This window comes from Xiphophorus hellerii, chromosome 5 (assembly GCF_003331165.1).
Source record: "Xiphophorus hellerii strain 12219 chromosome 5, Xiphophorus_hellerii-4.1, whole genome shotgun sequence".
NCBI lineage: Eukaryota > Metazoa > Chordata > Actinopteri > Cyprinodontiformes > Poeciliidae > Xiphophorus > Xiphophorus hellerii.
The window spans coordinates 25,304,876-25,325,382 of record NC_045676.1 but is presented as its reverse complement, the minus strand read 5'-3'; the positions used below and the strand labels follow the sequence as shown (position 1 = coordinate 25,325,382).

At 37.1% G+C, this 20,507-nt stretch overlaps 1 protein-coding gene across 1 annotated transcript in view; it reads left to right on the top strand.

Moving 5' to 3' along the window:
• The window catches only part of LOC116719629 (zeta-sarcoglycan), a 350,021-nt gene that overhangs the window by 259,219 nt on the left and 70,295 nt on the right, over positions 1–20,507 (top strand). Inside the window, exon 4 of the mRNA XM_032562196.1 lies at positions 3,994–4,081. Coding sequence (XP_032418087.1) covers positions 3,994–4,081 — 88 coding nt within the window. The remainder of the gene's footprint in view (positions 1–3,993; positions 4,082–20,507) is intronic.

Here is a 20,507-nt window from a genome sequence, read left to right as displayed (position 1 = left end):
TGATAGAAATTTAGCTTCCAGCTAATGGGCGGGGGGAGATTACATCTACATGGAGACTTTATTGAAGTATGTTGGATATCGACTTAAAGATTGACATTTTCAAAAGATGCTTTTAATCTGACAAACAGGCCTCATTGGAAAGCATATTCTAACTGTATGCTTAATAGTCACGGTCACTTTTGAAGCTCTATAAGTTTGGTGTTCCTGTTTAATTAAACCACGATTGTTTCAGCACATCAGCCAACAAAATCTTCAGTTTTGTAAATCAAAGGCTTTAGCGCTGTTATTTTGGCTTCTTTCCTGTACAAGGGAAAATGGGAGGGGGCAGATTGCATGAGGCTCCTACTTCAGTTCTTTTGTCTTATGTATTTTCCACCCAGTCACAACACAATTAGTATAACAAGAAATTTTTCCCACACAAGTGAAATAATCTGTCAGTGGAACAAGTTCTTTGTCATCAACATAAAGGATTTATTCACTTAAACTCCTATATCGTTCTGAAAAGTTACTTGTAAGTTGATTTTGTTTTATTGAAGTGTACTAAGATAGCTGGACTAGAAACTAGATGAAAAACACTTACGGTTTTGTGTTTTTGCAGTGTAAAACATCTCTACAGTTTTATCATCCAATGAAAATTATTTGTATTCGGTAGATTTTTTTTTTGTTATCTCCTACAAACTGTAGGCTACAATCTATGTAACTTTTTTTTAGTTGGCAACTCCAACCCATATGCTAGTTATCACTCAATAAAGCATGATTTGTCATCCACATGTTACACATTTGACACATGTCAAATTTGTGCTGGACACATTTGATCAGATGTGGTCAGATGTGTCCACATTGGGTTGTGCTGGACAAGCGATTGGGTTCAGGTCTGTTCGTGCACACAGACCATTGGGCAGGAATCGAGGTGTTATCCTTTGCATTGTGGAGTCAATTTTAACAAACTGGAAAGACAACACACCACTACTGGAAACATGCAGTTTAAAAAAGACAATGGAGGTTTTACACTCTTTCTTCATTTTTGTCAAGTGTGTGTACAAACGCATGGGCAGGACTTCTTTCACACCTTTAGATTTTTAGTGGTCGATGTTTATTTGCATTCAATACAAAATAGTTACACATACTCACGGTTTCTCTACACATCTTGTGTTTTTGTTGTATTTGTTTTTATGTCTCGTACTCGTATGTGCCCCCAACATACCTGCCCAGCAGTTCATTTTTGCGTTTTTGACACTTGTTGCAGAAGTTCCCCCCCCCCACGACGCTCCAAAATAGAGTCCAGACAGGTTTGACATTTAAAACAGAAAGCATAAGCAGGCTGCAAAATAATAAATATTCATCCGTAGCAAAACAGCACCACTAAGAATGAGAAAAGGGAAAGTGAAGAGGATGGAAAAGGCGAGGGAAAATAAGGATTCCTCAATTTCAACGGATCAACGAGTTTTCAAATTGAACACTCTTCTCGTTTAAAATTCAGACGGGAATCCGGCGAGATGTTAGTAGGGGGAAATCGAGAGGGAAATTGGGTCACCTGTGAGCTGCTCATTTTATGCAGTCAAAACAAATAAGTAATTTAAAAAGGGAAAATGAGGAGGGGAGAGAAGAGAATTATAATAATAATAAAAAAAGAAAATTATGTCAGACACAATGAAACGGGAGAAGACAAAACAAAAGTCTTCAAGTAGATGGATCCACCGAGTAGGGTCAGTGAACCCGCACAACTTTTATACTGTAGTTCATGAAAATAAAACGGGCTCAATCAGTGTGAAGAAGGATGGAGGTTAAAGTCTTGGCTGCAGTTATCTCATTTAGGTCTAAAGCTATTGGGTTTTTTTGGTTTTGTTTTTTACTGTGGACACACTTTTTTTTTTTAAACAAGCAAACACTCCCAGATAGAATCCTGTTTTGAATAGACAATGCAGACTGGTTGCCAAGTTTGTGAGGTTTGCAGAACAGAGGGAATCAGGTGTGAACGGGGGGCAGTGGCTACAATTTCAAACGTCGTTTGTTTTGCAAACTAATTAGATATTGACTGAATTGATTGCAGTATCCAAAGAGAAGAAGAAATGGAGGAAATGCTTAACTATAGGAGAAAGTTTGCTTCCCCTTGGCTCAATTTAATGTCAAGCCTCATCTTCAGATGGTAGTGGTAAAATGTTTTTATACAGTATATTTTAAACAAATGTTCAGAAATCTAATTTCATGGTTTTTTTTAATCTAACCAGGTCTGAATTTCAAGTTATTTTTGCCCCCATCTGGGCAAAATATTTTTGATTTTTTTTCTGGCCTATCTTAAAAAGTTAGATATTGCATTATTTGCATTATTTGTTAGGGGATTTGGGTTAGAAATGGATTCATACAAAAGCCAAGGTTACATAAAGCTTGGAATAAGGCGACTCTTTTCAACTTTCAGCAGCAGTGATAGGCTTTTTTAAAAGAAATTTCAAGGTAATTTATTTTGTACACAAATAAAGGCCTTACAGAACATTGAATCCTTTACCTTGGTAAAGTTCGGTCAATCGTTTGATCTTCCAATCTGCAACACAAACACGATTCAGCCTGATTTTTTTATGAGTAGCCCAAAACTTCTCAGTAAAGATGAACTTTCTGTCAAAGTTTCTCTCTTGGAATCGGATGAAATAGAAATGTAATAATTTGATAAAGATTTTCAGGTACCTCTTAGCACTATTTACCAATGGTCATCAATCATTGGTAAATGATTCCACAAGTAATTTAAGGAATTACTTAAGCACCCAGTTGAAATAAAATGACACCAATCCAGATTCCCATTGAGTATGTGGATGTCTTATCCATATTAAAAATGCAAATTTTAAATAGATTTTTTAGAGAGCAACAATCGAAAAGTCATTTCCTTTAAGTGATCCTCAAATCTTGCAGTTGGAGGCCACTGACCTTCAAGTAAAGACGGTGACTCGAGTTTGAACAAAATAACTTCAGACCAGAGTAAGACTTGTAAGACTTAAAACTTGACTTGGACTTCTGGTCTGAGACTTGAGTGTTTGTAATAGTTTATGTCTCATGTAATGAAGAGTGAAAGGAACCCATCAAAAGAGCAGAAAAAATGTGCTTGATAATTAGTTAGTCACGTTTATGGAGAGTTGATCGCTCATAGGGTTTTGTGCTTCCTCTTGGGAAACATTGACAGGGGTTTTTGTTTCCCCTCAAAATTTATGCCTTTGGCAATTTCTCTCTCTACATGTGGAATTAAGTGTTTAAAAATTCAAACATTACTGTACATGCAAATTAATAAGTTTAAACACAGTTATTAAATGTTCATGTGATAATTTAGGCTTAAGAACAAAGTATACAGGTTTGGAATCCTTTCGTATAATTTCATAGAGTTAGAGGAGTGCTAGTTGTAGTGGATTTGACGAAAAAACATTTATTTCAGGTGTTAAAATCAAGTCTCTACTTGGATTTAGGGGGTGAAACTGACTTGGACTCAGTGACTTGAGACTTGAGTTGTGAAAAATGAGTTTTGAACTTGTCTACAAGTTTTAGGTTGTCCTTCTCTGACATATGAATAATGGTTAAATTACTTTCATTACAAAGTCAGAAATGTCCCTTTAAAAAAAATATTTGGACGATTGAAGGTTTGAAGCATCTAAATTATGCTGTACAGTGAAATCCATGTACCACAGCTAGGCCAACATTCCTTAAATATGTTTAAATAAGGAGAAAGTAATTATCCCTAGTACAGAATCCTGTGGAACTCCCAAACTGACTCCTTATTTACTTGCAATTACAGGTTGCAATACATACAAAATGGGATATTACTACATGTTAAACTGTGAAACATGTCCAATGAGAAGCTTTTTAGCAGCTATTTATGTGTGCCATGCAGACGTCATGTTTCATTGTGCTTAATTAACTTTTCACCTACATTTTAATAAAAGCAGTACTTCCCCGTTTCAGTAAAAGCAGTAAATATTTAGTGTTCCTCTCTCCTCTCTCTTCTGCCCTCTACAGGACAGTCCGCTGATTCTCCAGTCAGACAGAAATGTGACGGTCAATGCTAGAAATGATCAGGGACAACTGACTGGTCAGCTCACCGTGGGTAAGACACACTCGTCACACACAGACACTTCACACATGCTATTTTCCCTTTAAATAAGGTTCAGCCCGCCTGTTTTTTGTTGTTGTTTAAACATAAAAATTTAAAGTATTCTTCTAGTTGAAACCTAAATGCTTTCCCCTCCATTTTGATTACCATAGTGAAGCTACTGTATCTATTTTCATTAGCCATCCAGCTCCCTTTTTTTTCTTTATATAAAATCATGTTTTCAAGGCAAGCTTCACTAGTTTATGATATATCACACTTATTTTAGTGACCTTACTACATCTTTTTAATGTATCATATATTTTCACATTTGTTACCATATAGTTATGTGAAAATGTGCAGTTGTTGCACATTTTCGCATCAAAAATGCAAACTTGTATTGATGTAAGTATCTTTAACTGTGTAAATTTTCCTTATCTGCATTTTCTGAACAAAAAGAAGTAAATCCAAGTATTTTTGAGCTTTAGATGTAACAAGAGGGCTAATGTGAATTGTGTTAAAAAAAAAAAATTAGTAAATCCTGATCAATGACTGTTTTGCAATACGTCAGTGAACCTCTAGCACGGATTGCCAATTCTAGAAACAACACATATATTTAGCGCTCTTGGACTTAATGTTCTCTGCTTCACTTCAATTTTTTAGATTTAAGGTTCAGATGTGACTTGCTGCACATTTTCAAAACTTGACTCACTGAACACGTTGGGGAAATCATTATAAACAAATTAATCATGTCAAAAATGCCCTCGACCAAATGGTTGTTTTGTTTGTTGTTTTTGTTTGTTTTTTTAGTAAAACATGTCTTTGCTCAAACCAGACTGTAGCTGTTGGCCACACATAAACATAAAATCTCACAGAAATGGATAGCTACAATAACAGTCTGACAGCCAGGTGACATAAATGGTGTTTTCTGTTTCCGGAACTGAAATTTTCATTTTGATGAAAGCATGAAAAACCATGAATAGCCACTATATTACTATTGGCAGGCCAGGCGTTGTATATATTATTTCTCTCTCTGAAGTTTTGAAATCTCTTATAGCTCACTTTTCACTGCTAAACTCGCTAAAGCCTCTTCTCTCAGTAAGAAAAGTATTCCAGCTCTTATGCGCGCCTTAAGCATTATGTGCTTCCTCTGCAGACACTAGAGCTAGTCTGTTTTTCAAGTATTGGGCCTGGCAGACGGCTTCAGTCGACCATGTTTCACTAGTTGTGGCTTATTGAGATTCTTTTTTAACTTTAACAGAATAGATTTGAATTCATATTTGCAAGGAAGCAGAACTTATGCACTCGCATAACCGCACTTAAGCCTACATTTCAGTCAAAACCGTGCATGCAAGTAACTGTTTCATCAATAGCGAGCTGCAATATGCAAACATCGTCAAACCTAAGCGCTGTGGAAAATTTCAGTAACTGACTGACTATATAAAATAGGACAAGATGAATCCTCTTGTGGAGTTTCATCTTTCAGGCACCAGAAATCCCCTTGGCTTCTTGATCTCATCCCGCTGCTCCCCCCCCCCCCCATCTTCCCCTGTTGCTCTTGTGCTGACTCAGCACCAGAATTAAAATGAACACAAACGCACTGAAAGACAGGAGCAACCGCACATGTTCTCCATTCGCCATCGACGCTCTCAAAGGGAGGTTCAAAAAAATCCTCAAAGAAAGATGGTGATTTCTCCTCCCCGGAAAACCTCACGCACTCGGGGGAGGGAGAAGTTCCACCTTATTAGCATTCATGACTTGAAACCCACCAGAGGACCAACTTTTTTTTAGCCTGTACAAGAGATACAGGACCATTTCAATTAGCAGCACGGGTAGATGAAATGCCCACAAGTGCTTGCTTTTGTACATTCGCGGTGAATACCAAAGCAGAGGAGGCCCGATGTGACTGCTGCCCAATTCCCTCACCAGTCTTTTTTCTTAAAAAAAAAAAAAGAAAATGGCCAAACAGGGACATCCAGCTTACATAGCAATAATTTATTAGAATACTGAATGTGTTATCTCTAATTTCACTAATACAGTTTCTCTCCTGATTCAGTCATCTTTCATATCTAAATCATAACCTACAATCTAAGAATGCCCAGATTAGGATTTTGTTCCCAAATACCAATCTGAGTCTTTTACTACTCTTAAAGATACAGTATGATTATTAGTAGTTTATTTTTTGAACAGATTTTTAAAGATTTGTCCATATGTTCTGACAGCATAATTTGAAACGGAAACAACCAATCAGAGCAATGAGGACAGTCTTGGTGCTCTCAGTCATGCCTGTGTACACGTTGCTCATACCCTTCCCCTTGCTCTCTACTAGGTTAGTTTGCCACATCAAAGCCTGACATAAATGTTAAGGCTAGTTAGAAAGGCCACCGATGACAGTGGATAAATAGTTTTTTCTGTAAAGGTAAGTTGTTTCCTTGCCATTAGCACATTGAGGAGCGCATACACAAGCCCAATTGACAGCTCTTCCTCCTGGTTGTGATTGGTGAAGGAGATAAAATAGCTTGTTTTGTTCTTTTTTTCCAGATCATATGTCTCATGCTATACTGTCATGACATGGTCAGAGTTTTTCTTAATGAAAATGTCACGATCAGACAGCATGGAAGTAGGGAGTTGTCCCATCAGACCGTCAGTTCCCGAAACCACGCAAAAAAAGGAAAAATTGTAAAGGCGCACATGATGTCAGAGTAAAAAAATAGATGATCCCACAAGAGCGTTGAGCTAAAATAATTTTGTTCAGTCTATTGTAGTTCACATGCTGCAAAATAAAAATGGAGGTTCAAACCAGCAACCCATCAGTTACAGGACAAACTCCTTCCTCATGAGCCACCATCGCCCCTACTTAACTTGCATAACGTTATGCAAAATTCAATATAACACTGATTACATTTTCTTCTAAGGATGAAAAATATACTACAACATTTATTGTCCAAGCCAATTTCCTCCGAAGTTCAAAAACCTTTCTCCAAATGTTAAGCTAGATTGTCGTTAAACAAATTTGAGCGAAACAAAAAAGAGAGCGTGATGCAACTAATAGGGACCGGACAAAACAACAAGCAACATTTGCGTACCACCATGTTTACTAAGGTGGATGATGATGAAACGAACGCAGCTGTGAATATGAGAGTCTTGAAAGCAAAGAGGCAAACATAAAGAGGCAGCCTTACAAAAGAGCGCAGCAGGCGCTTCTCGCAGAAACCAAAACTTAAAAAAAAAAATCAACACAACCAAATAAAACCAAGACAAACCCAAGAATGATGCATAAAAACATTGCAGTGAAAGAAAAAAAAAAACACAACTCATAAACACACAGGGCCTTCACACCTTGAGAAACAAAAAGAAGGCAAAAGAAATGTCTTTTTGGCCTTTTCAAAGTGAACAACAGCCAACATGTCAATGATGCAACAGCAGGAAACAAGAGGGTCACTGCATGATTTGAAGTGTTTTTACCTGCCAACAAGCAGAGCAGGCCCTCTGCTGCACCAAACCAACCCTTCATGTGTCACCTTACGGTGTTTTTTAGACCTCTCAAAAAGAAAAAAAAAAAAAAACGAGGACAGAGGTTTGAAATGGCAGAGAAGAGAGATTCCGGAGACAATGGTGGAAACTGCACCACGAATCATGTCCCAGTTCAACTTATGCCACAGGTAGGAAAGCAAGATTCATGTTCCAAGCACAGAAATTATTTATTTGGGGTTGATTACAGCCATTAATAAAGTAAGGGAGGGGAGAATGAGACGGGGCGAAAGATGAATGAGCATCATTTTCTTTCCACATTAATCAGCAACATGCCTGTGATCTCGGGGCTCTGGGAGGCTTCGAAAGATGAAATGCTGATAAGACATGTAGTTTCTGTTGTATGATCTGCATATCCACTCACGTCTTAAGCAACTAACTCCCACACAGCTATGGTGATATTCAAAATATTACAACACAATTTAGATAGGCTTACTTATACAACAAAATTCCCTCTTGTTTTATCATTTTTAGCTATTCAGATGAAGAGCCACTTCAATGTTCCTCCATGTAAACATTACTGCAATATTTTTATTTAGAGTTACTCCTACTTTCCCTACATGAATGTCAATAAAACTATCTTTTTGTTTTGACTGTTTGCTAGTCAGTGAATGTGTTTGACATCACAGCAACACTGTTGATCAATACAGCTTGTAGTGATTTCTGTTATTTGTCCTGATCAATGAGTGATTGGGTTTTGGTTTCATTTTGTGTTCTCTGATTCTGCTAGTTTATTATTTTATTTAGTTTATTAATTATCATTTGTATCTATTTAGTGCAGTTCATTTCCCTGTATTCTATGATGTGGTTGAGTCATATTTGACTTCATCTCTTACTTATTCTTGGGTTTTGTGCATTTTAGTTTATTCTCTTGATTAAGGCTCATTTTGTGATTTCTGTGTTACGTCTCCCTGTTCTCTCAGCTGACTAAACTCATTTGCCTCCAGTGTTACTCTCAACTCATGTCTTAGTACTGGTATCTCATCAAGCTGAATTGGCATCCAACAAAAACAAAAACAATAAAGCAAAACTTTCATTACTTGTTCTTTCAGTTTTCTAAGGACATTGATTTCGGTTCTGGTTATATATTTAATATCCTCTTTTGATACACAGTAGAAGCAACAGCAAACTTTGAGAAGAAAAGCACACTGGATTAATCTAGTATATTTATTGTTACAAACTATGCTTAATTTTGTAAGCTTTAAATATAAACATGCACACAATTGTGCAAATTTTGCACACTCCAACCAATTAAACTGTAGTTTGTAGTTTCTCATTACTCAACAGCAACTAAGGGAAACTTACTCCACCACACATGCATAAAAGTGGTAGCAAACTTGCTCAGGGGACAACTGACAGATGATATGCATTTCATTTTTTAGTTCTCGGGTGCCCCAATGCTTTCTGATGCCGCCCTGGGCAACTGCCCATGTAGTGGCATGGTGCCGCTGGACGCACGTTTTCAAAACATTACATTTTGTCTGAAGATTCTCAGTTCTTTGGGTTTTCACATTCAGGAGGGCTTAAAAGAAGTCATTTTGTTTTAAACGCTAATTTAGAAATGTCCCTCTCCATTCATTTCAGTGGAACTTGTCATCTGGATGAGGACCAGAGGCTCAGCTAGATGAGCCGGTTGCTCATTTTGTACTTTGTCAAAAATTCATGCACCATTCGTCAAACCATTCGTCTTGCTGTCGTTCGTCACGCTTGTGTCGAGACCATAACGTGATACCATGAGTGAAGTCAAAATAGTAGTTCCATTAATCTGCGTTATGTAACATTAATGTGTTAAAATGTTCTGATTTTCACAACAAACACGACCACAACACCACCTCGTCATGCTTATTTGCTTGCTAATACGCTGATGTGAGACAGCATCCTGCACTTCAATCTGTATTTGTCGCAGCATGGCCAGTGTGCATGCATTAATCACTCTGGCATGAACAGCACACCCAAGGTAATCTTTGTCTTTCCTTTAATGGATATAAAAAAGGATCATATTAATAATGCATTGGTAAACTATACAAAACCCAAAAAGCCTTTTTGTGGACAAAAATGCTAAGAAGTTAAAGATGGAGCGTAATAAATAAAAACTGCCCATACAAAATCAGAGCTGCTTCATCTTTCTCATTGGCAAAAAATTATATTTTCCAACCAGGCTTTTTGGTCAGCACCAGTTTCAGATTCATATTTTTTTGTTCCTAGTACAGACGCCTGCTTCAGTAATGATTGAGTTTGACACTCAATCATTACTGCCAACATATTCTAGTGTTTTCGCAGGAAAAATGGTAAAAAAAAAAAAATGGTAGGGAAAAATGGTACACTGTTGTTCTAACCTTGGGGGATATTATTTAGTCATGTTGAAGAGAGTATTATTGAGGACTTCAGACGGAGCAGAAAAGAAAAAGATTATGTAATATTACTGTTTCCTTCACAAAAAATAACTTTTGTCAGTATGTGGCGCTGCTTAGAATGATTTAATTGGACGATCAATTGTAAGTCAGCCAACAGCATGGCTGGGATAGTTCCTTTATTCCTGTGCTGAAACAAGTACAGGTGCATCTCAATACACTTGAACATAACCTAAAGAATCATTTTGGTAACTTGAGTTCGAAAGTAAAACTCAATAAGTCTGATTATACACACAGAGGTGTATTTCAATCATTCATACTGTTGCACCAAGAAGAAAGGCATTTTGTTTACAAATGTCAGACCATTGAACAGTACCTACTGTAAAGTATGCACTCTGTACTTTGTCAAATTCCTTCTTTGCATAATTACAAACCGCAATTTGGCAGTGTGAGTCGGGTTTGTGTTGCACGTTTCAGCGATAAAGCAGTTCAAAGTGCTTTACACTGTAAAAACATTGTAGGGTCATCAATTATGAAACCAGCAATAAACATTACATTTTGTCAAATGCCATCATCAAAGTCATCAAGCAAAAGCACATCAAATAAGTCAATGTTACACTTAGTGCTAATCAAGGGCAACTCTAAGCAAGTGGGTTTTAAGACTTGATGTTTCAGCAGTTTTTCAGTTTTCTGGAAGTTTGTTCCAGATTTGTGGTGCATAGAAGCTGAATGCTCCCTAGGAAGTGCCAACTTCTAGAGGGAAAGGATGTTACCATCTTGGAGGTTATCAGCATGAATGCTCTAAAATATCATTCTAGATGGCTCTTCCGACTTTAAATGTGATCGAACGCAGGTGACACCAGCAGGTGACGAGCTTTCCCTAATCCTCCTACTATGTTGGATTCCATACTTTATGGCTTTATATTTTCTTCCAAATGAAATGGTAAATTTGTTTTCATCTGACTTTGGCTGTGGTTTAGTTGCGTACTCTGACTTACAGTATGTCTACACATTGAGGATCTCCCTTAAACTCGTCTCTTTAACTTGCTTTGCCTCCCAGGCCTCCTCATGGCTGCAGTTATCCTTGTTGTCTCTGCAATTCTTTCTGCCATTGTTTTCCTTCCACTTAATTTCCCACTAATATCCTTCGGAACAACATGGTGTGAACATCCACCTTGTTTTGTGGCTCACCCTCAACACTCTGACAGTCAGCTGGGCATTTCTGATTTTGATGGAAAATAAATTCCAGTAATGTAATGAAGCACATTACTGTTTTCAGACGTCTCTGAAAAAAACCCAACAACAATATGTTGTTCCTCCAATTATATACTAATTTGAAAATCCAGGTTTAGTTTTAGTGATGCTTAAATTAAAAATGTTTACATTTTCAAGCATTTTTCCTTTCTGAAAAGTTTTTTTTTCTCCTTCTAAGTAATAATCAATATAATGATATATTACACAGCCGGATAACTTGGTGCATTTCAAGATTATTACTTCATTAAATCCACAAGTGCAAAATTATCCCCATTTAAATCTGTCACCAAGCAACATTTTATGATGCAGTCTGTTGGCAAATGCATAAAAATTAACAAGCCTAACAAAAATGGTTTCTAGCTATATCTCTATAGCTACAGTATATCAGCAATATAGCTTGGTTGATCTTATAAATAACAATTCATATGTTGCGGTTTTATGCCTAATTTCCTTTTAAAAATATGTTTTCTGACGAAACGCGCTCTAATACACTTAATATCATGCAGCTGCAGACCATGGAAAATGACCACCAGACAGTATCCCTTTTAATAAAGTAACACCATAAACTGTAACAGAGACACTTTTTGTAAATATTGAAACAGAGCCACGCAGTCTGAAGTAGCAGCAAAAGCTTTTTGAAGTGTTTTCTGCTGTTTATTAAATATTCTATTGAGGATTATTAGTCTGTGAACATCTGTAAACAGAGGAAGGACATTTAACAAAGAGATTGGGATTATCTTTGTGGTATTACATGTGACAAACACATAAGTGTTTACTTAATTACTGAGCAGTTTTACCAACAACAAACCATAACCCAACACTACCACGATGCAACCTGACAGCAAACAGACGACATGTTTTATTGATTGTCAGTATAACGCGGCGCCAAGGTAAGTGACCTTTAGTTCGGACTGATTTTATTCTTATCCAGTCAGCATCAAACACCAATAGATCACTGGTGGAGAATGAATTGAGTCATTTGATCTGCACCTGTGAACACGTGGTGAAAACATAATTTGTATATGCTATATTATGCAATTTGAGGGCCACAAAAAAGTATAGTAAGTTCATAAGTGTACGAGTAACTTCTGGATGTCTGTGTAAACTTATTTGTCGTAGTAATTAAAGTTTTAAAGCTGGAAGACAAGTTTTAACTTTGTTGCTTAGATAAACCAGAATAAAACCACTTTGTGTTTCTGTGGGTCTCAGACAGCAAAACGACAACAGGCTGAAATCGGCTGAAATTATGATCACAGCTAACTACGACCGTTATGTACATCATCTGCAAGGATGCGAATTTACAATTACACTGAGCATAATAGAGAAATAAATGAAATCTGACTTTGCAAGTTCTCACTATGTGCACTATAATCAGAAAACAATTTTAGCTGACATTCAACTGTTCAGCTGCTACAGCGATGCCATGTTAGTGGTTAGTGAGGACGAATGGTAGCTAAATTCAATTAAAGCTGTATTTAATTAAACATATCTTCTAGTTGAAGCCTTGCAGTAACCGTAAGTGGTTTAAGAACAGCGGAAGATGGATTTTGACTTTACAGAGCCAGTCAGACTTTTGCGTACCATAAGCTAATCAGCGGGGTGAATGTCGTACACATTTTGGGATTTTGAATATAAAACCATTTGAATGAAATCTTAAAACAAGAATTAGTTATTGTGGCTTTTCTGTAATGCAAGCAGAGGCTTTCTGTATAAGTTTGCATATTGGCATCTACTGTATATTGCCTTTAGGAATAATGTTTGTTTGTTTCATGGTTGTTTCTCTGTCTTGTGCTTGACTGGGAACCATGGTGTGAAGCTTCCCTCTCTCCAAACGACTGAACATGAGCAACAATCTGCCTGTAAGAATATAGAAAATCGATGGATGTCAGTGTCAGACTTATATTTTTATTTATACTGCACACTTAAGAACAAACAAAAGTTGGCCAAAGAATATAAAAGCCAGGAAAAGTGAATACTCTGAAGCCAATTTAGTCTATCTTGCTTAATCAAAGTTCTTGGGAAAGATTGGCGTTCTTAATGATATTAAACCCGAATGACGTAAAACTTTGTTGTGCAAAAATAGTTTGGTTTGACTATTAATAAGTATAAACAATTACTTATTAATAGTCAAACCAAACTATTTATAAACAATTACTTTTCTCCAAGATATAGAAGCTTGTTTCAAGTCAATAATTTCTTAATATTCATGAAATAGTGTACCAAGATATTTGCTTTAGAAACTAGACAAAAAAATACATTTGGTAAGATTTTGTGTTCTTGCACTGCATCACCTTTTTTGGCTTATGCATTAAAATAACATTGGTTGAAGGGATGAGTCCAGCTTCGACATTTTTCAAATCAGGTTTTATGTTTTCAAATGACTCAAATGCACCTTTTAACAGCATGACCTTATTACAACATCCAGGACTAGGATTAGCGTTTGCAAGCCACAACTACAAATTCAGGAGTTGTAAATAAATGCTACCGAGCTCCTCATGCCTTTAGTTACCTCAATTTCACTTTGATTAGACACTGTTGAGCTACATCAGTAACAAAACCTTCGAAATGACGTGTGTGATTTTACCAAGTTTAAAAGGCAGCTTAATTGGAGTGAGACGATAAAGACAATGAAGCGGCGAAGGTAAGCCTGAATTTAAAAGAAGATAAAATGTCATTGGGTGATTCATTAATTTCAAATGGCATCAGGTTCCAGAGTTGTAAGGGGAAAAAAAAAAAATTAAAGGTTCATTGTAGAAAGAGAATGACTAAGCAAGAAAGAGTGTGTGAACACGCTAGATGAAAAAATTTAAGATGAAAGTCTCTACTAAAGTTTATTTTTACAATAAATAATCAAAACAAACACACAAATGTAATACAAATGAATTTTTTCAATTCCTACTTTGTCCCATCATCATCAAAAGCACAGTGTTCTTCTGTTTTCTCCGCTTTTTCTTCTTAAAAGTATCACAGAACCTCATATGTTGATCGTTACTGTTGGAGAAATTGGGGGAGGGGAAAAAAAGAAGAAGTAATGTTAGAAAATTACTCCTCCATTTATATGGCACAGGTTTAGATAACCAGTGTAATCTAGACACCAATTCACTGCCTCGAATCCCGGGACATCATCACCAAGGCGGGTGAAAGGGTACGGCTTCAAAACTCCCAAGTTCACTCATCATCTTTATGGTCGGCCATTCAGAAGACAAAGATGACAGGTTCTCACTCACTTTAACGAGCTGACAGCAACAGAGAGGAAGAGAGAGAACAGAGGGATGAAAGGAGGAGAGCAATAAAACTGAGATGAGAAGCCCAAGGCCAATCCATGCTCTTAGACCTTCTCTCTCGAAGATGAGCCCTCAGGAGGGAGCAGAGTAATGGCAGAGACAGTGGGTGGACTCTGCTGCCTCACTCATATCAGTGAAATTCACAATATGACCACAGCCGAAATTGGGATGTCAAATTATAGTCTCAATGAACAGTTTGGTCAGCCAAAGTTAACACTTTGTCCTGTTCGTTGTGATGTTTCAGTTGCACTTTGAGTTTTTATATCTGGACTACAATCTGTTTAGTCATATTGAAGAGATTACAGTAATTACAGTGAACCCTCGTTTTTCGCGGGGGTTAGGTTCCAAAAAGAACCGTGATAGGCGAAATCCGTGAAGTAGTTACCTTTATTTTTTACAATTGTTATACAGCATAATTAAATACTCTACATTGAAACCAAAGAACAAAACCTGTTTTCAGGCCTAAGCATTTTTTTTTAACAAAAAGAACGCTTTCTTGCAAATAACTACAGTAAAATAATCATTGTAATCATCAATATGAAGTACAGTAGGACAAATTGTGACTCGCGTATTTCACTGTTCGTCTGACTGTGACGGTGTGGCCTGACTCCACTCTCTAGTGGCTTTTTCTTCTGAAGCCTGTGGTGCAGGTGTGTTTTTTCGAGAGAAGAACATAGTTATCGGTAGTTATTGTCACTCTTTTTTCTTCTGGGCAAAAATATTGGCCAAAATTTGCCAAGCTGCATTATCACAAGGGGACTGGCGTCTGTCTCCAGGGGTCATTGGGCAAGAAGCGAGGTTATTCGCTGTACAGGTCACATGGCAACACAGAGGCACACAGGAAAGACAGCCATGCACACACTCTTACCTATGGGCAATTTGGAGTAATGAATTGATTACACAGTCATGTTTTTGGACTGTGGGGGGAAGTTAGAGTATCTAGAGGGAGAACATGCAAACTGCACACAGAAAGAGCCCAGGCTGTCATTCGACTGCAGAACCTTCAGAACCAACAGCGCTACCAACGGCACCACCATGAAGCCCATTTAGTAAAAGTGATTGACTGTGCAAATATTTAGGATTTCATGTGCATTTGTGAGCTCACCGAGAAATAAACATTTGAGAGACATTTAATGCCTTAGTTTTACTTGTACAATTACAAATTTGTACACGTTTCCTCTCAGACCTGAGTTTTGTGCAAAACAGATTTGTTTGTGCATAAATTTACGTCTGCCCCTAATGGGGTAGCGTTTGCATATTAGATTCCCTAAATCAAATACATTTTAAACATACAGATGGGCTTTGCTTCAGAATTTACCCAATGGGGAATCCTTCTGCTGCAGAGTAGGAGCTGGTGCTCAGCGTGGCGTTCTCTGGGTATATTTGTGTTGAGGGGTAGAATCTGTTCATCTGTTTTGTGTAAACTTTTGTAGCAGTAGCTTGTGTTGTTGCAGTAGTAAATGCGGAGATTTTACAAAAAATGACAAGGACCTTCATTGAACAGGAAGTCTTAATAGGGCAGCAGAAAATTGATTCATTGTTTTCTTTAAAGCTTTTAATCGTGAGCTTCTATGGCAGCTATAGGATTTAAACAAGCTTGATGCTCATTGAAAGACTTTGCCACAAGGTATGTACAATCTAGAAAATACAAAGCAAATCCTACTTTTGATACTTTTGGCTCTAATTGCTAATAAAAATTGGAGGTTGTGAATACAATGATAAAAATTATGCTCATGTTTCCTCGATTTTGTTTTACTAAAATAGCTAACACATCCCAGTTGCTTGGTGTAACTTTTCTACATCCCTCAAGCACACTTTGTGTAGCATCAACTCTTACCATGAGTGATCAATGAAAGAAAAGATATCTTATTAATTCACCGGTTACCAAATAAGCTCAAAATGGGGTCTTTTCAGTTGTTTTTTTAAGCCATCTTGGCTAACAGAGTCAAATGTTTCACATTTACCATTATGTGTTAAGGGTCTGTCATGCCCAGTGCCCACACTGAACTGTCTGCAGTTACAAGCTCTACAACTGACATGTGAAAGCTGACATGAATGGATCAATAACTAGGTAATATGTTGGTACAAATGCAGTTAAAGAATGGGCAAAAATTTTAATTAAAATGTCTGCTTCTTGTATTTATATAACGCTATTCAGTCTTTAAAGAAAAGTGTCCTGGACTGGAAAATACCAGCGAACATTTAAATTAAGATACTGGGACAGAACTTTGAATATAGTTACATGATTACTGTTGATTATGATCATTATTTAAAGTTCCCTATATAAAGTCATCCCTCCAGGAAGTTGCGATGGTGCTATCGCAACTCGATGCAAATTCACTTGTCATTCAGAAACTTGTAATTTTCACCAGTCACTGCAACATTTCCGCAAATTTAACCAATCATATTAACGTTTTCTGTACTTGTTTCTTTTCTGTCCACTCATCCCCCTTCTAATTAAGCCTCCTGTTTCACACCGTTTGAAAGCCGGACCTGTAAGATGAAAGTCTTTTTTTTTTTAATGCATATTTTTGTAGGATTTGCTCCAACGGTACACAGTTCATGCCAACTTGAATGAGCAATATGGAATTCCTCTTTTACTCTTTGACAACTCCTCAAGACATGGTTTTACTTGTATTATGAAAACGTTAATTGCACTTTAAATATTAGTTATGTTGAAATCCTGTCTTTTTTGGGAAGGTTATGTGCAGCAATTTCAACGTTTTTGTAAGATCTTGTCATGGCAAGAATAAACCTTAAAAAATGTCAACTTTGCAACTTTTTGGAAGATGCCAAAAAATTCTGTCATTTTAGGACAACAATCTAAAAAAAAAAACAACAAAAAAAACATTGCAACATCTGTGAGGCAGTGATAGACATCTGATCTCTTGTTATTTTGAAACTTTTAACACCTGGTTAAAAGTTTTGTAGTTGAATACTTATAAACAAGCGTGTTCTGTACGAGCGACACAACCAAAATGGTGAGCTTCAAGAAATGTATTGAAAGAGATTATGTCAGACGGAAACAAGGCCAAAATCCATTCTGTTATTAATGGACCAGAAAAGCAGATGTGTTCTATCATTTTTTTTTTGAAAGAGTCATAAAGTAAAAGAGAGATGCTGATCCACTTGTCAGCTTAAGAGCAGCAACATTCAATCAGAGAGGACCTAAGTTACAGAAAATGTCACCAAAGAAGGAGCTGCTGGATGGTTCATCAAGTGATCGATGGCGCATGAAATGAGTCCTGGAGGGAGGCGTGACTCAACATTTATTGCAAAAGATTTTTCAACAAGTGTGTTTTGAGTGTATTTAATGTGGGTTATTGTTTGGTTTGACCATCGCAGAAAGAAAACTGGTGCATTCAAGCTCTGTATTTCACAAACAGTCATTTGTATCTGAACTGGAAAGCTATGTTTAATAAAAGTTGTAAAAGTGTCAAAAATAGTTTTCGACAACAACCTTATGCATTAATAAAAACCAAACGTGGACACGGAAAAACTGCTAAATTGGCAAAAAAAAACCCACACATTACAGTTAAGTGCAGGCTGATAATCACAAGACTATTAACCACGTTTCAAAACATAAACCTTGTGTATTAAAATAATTTTTAAAAACATATTTACAATCCGGGCAGCATAGTGGCGCAGTAGGTAGCACTGTTGCCTTGCAGCAAGAAGGTTCGATTCCCGGCCAGGGTATTTCTGCACGGAGTTTGCATGTTCTCCCTGTGCATGCGTGGGTTCTCTCCGGGTACTCCGGCTTCCTCCCACAGTCCAAAAACATGACTGTCATGTTAATTGGTCTCTCTAAATTCTCCCTAGGTGTGAGTGTGTGTGTGGTTGTGTCCTGTCTGTCTCTGTGTTGCCCTGCGACCGACTGGCGACCTGTCCAGGGTGAACCCGCCTCTTGCCCGGAACGTTAGCTGGAGATCGGCACCAGCACCTCCCGACCCCACTAGGGCAAAGTGTTAGAAAATGGATGGATGGATATTTACAATCCAGAATGTCACATGCCTGCAACCATTCTTCCTAACAGATCTAGAGTAATCAAACACATCCATCTCAAACTCAACAAATAGTCAGTTTCCTCTCTTTTTGTGATTAAAGTCCCTCTTTCATTTGTCTATTTTTGAATAAAGATGATGGCGGTTACATATTTACCATCTAATCTTGAAACTCCCTTCAACCGAGCAAATTAGCGTTCCAGCTTTCTTTCAATCTCTAAAGCCTTCTGTGATCACTAGGGAAAACAGCGCACTCTAGTGGTGGGTAGATCTTAATTTGGCTACAATAGCTACTGTAATAGCACTGTCCGTGGCTCATGAATTGGTGATATAGGCTGAATTTTTTTTCACTACATGTTGAACCATACCATGTCACACACCCCATACCAAACCATATGCACCATATCATATAATATCAGACTGAGATACCATTTCAGACCAAATCACACATATTTAGTTATAAATCAGTATAGAAAACAATGTACAGCCTGACTAAAGAGTCATGTGAAGTGATTGTTCTTGGGCTTGTTACTTCCAAGAGGAATTACATTACAATAACCAATATACCATTTAGGAAAAGTAAGTATTACTTTTAACAGTCAAGTTTAAGACCTGAGTCTCACATTTGGCTGTGGTGTTTTGTTTTGGATGTGGCCGTTGATTAAAAATCAACATATTAAGGCTTGTCCAAGTCCGTCTTCATAACACGAATTCAATATTGGTCCTACGTAAAGTCAGAAGACTTAGTGTAACGTCGATGTTCTTCAGTGGACGTTAAACCTGACAGTGATTTGCATACGAATAACAAAGTGTTGTTTCTTAAAAATAACAAAACAGATGAGTGGATGTAAAGAAGAGAAGCAGGAATGAATCCTTCATGTATCCCCATGTTAGTCCAGCAGCAATTGAGTTACAATTCTTAAAAAAACAAATCTTCTGCCTAATAGCTGCGACCTAAACAACTCCAGAGCTAAAACTTTGATGACCCTCCCCTGCTCCTAAAGATGACAAATCTCATGGTTGACTCGACGGCATCTTTTGATTATTTTCTTTTTTTTCTTTTTCAAATCTAACTGCATAAATAGTACACATACAAAAGACTCCATTGCTAAATTGATGTCCTTAAAGACCTACAGCAGAATACAATCAGTACTGTGGCAAGTGTTAAACCCTAACTGGGAGCACTCACAGGATTGCCTGGTCACGGAGGATGAAGTAAAGTTGGATGCAGACATTCTTTCCAGTACTTTGTTTAATTTTAGGCCGGCTTTTAGTCAACCTTTTCTCGGCTAGAGGAGTCGAGGAAGACGTCTTTTTTTCTTCTTTTTTGTCTTGAGTGGTTATATAGCAACATTTTGTAAAACTTTTTGGAAAAACACCTGAGGTCAATCTGCTATAAACGACAGAGTAAATAAAAGCATCAAGATATGTGGATTAGTCTTTTAAGGTCTGGATGATTTCAGATCTACGTCATAGTTTTTGCCAGTTAGCCTATTGAAAAAGCTAATTGTCCATGTCAATAGGCTGTTAGTAGTAGTAGCTACTAGTTGTAGTTGACTACTAAATGTTAGTAGTTGACATTTAGCTACTCTGAATGTCTATAGCCTTGACATAAACAAATATATTCCAAATCATAGAGAGAATATAGTCATTTAGGCAATGACTAAATGCAGCTAAGTATTAAAATTTGTTACAAACTAAATGTGTTTCTAAAATCCACATTAAAAATTTACAAGGAGACAACAGTTACACTTCCACAACCTTACTTTTTAGTCAAAAGCTTAATGCAACATTTAGCCTGTATCCAGAATTTTACCCAGAGGAAACCTAAAAAGTGATTAAAAAGGAACAAAATAAGGTTAAGTTTCTCTCCACGGCCAAAGGACAAGACCAACCTAATTTTGGATTTGTTTCTTAGAGCAAAAACACATTAGTATTCACAGATGCAAATTTGCCTCTCCTTGCATGCATGCCAAAGCTGCAGACACACATTAAGAGAAGAAATTTTTTACATGAATGT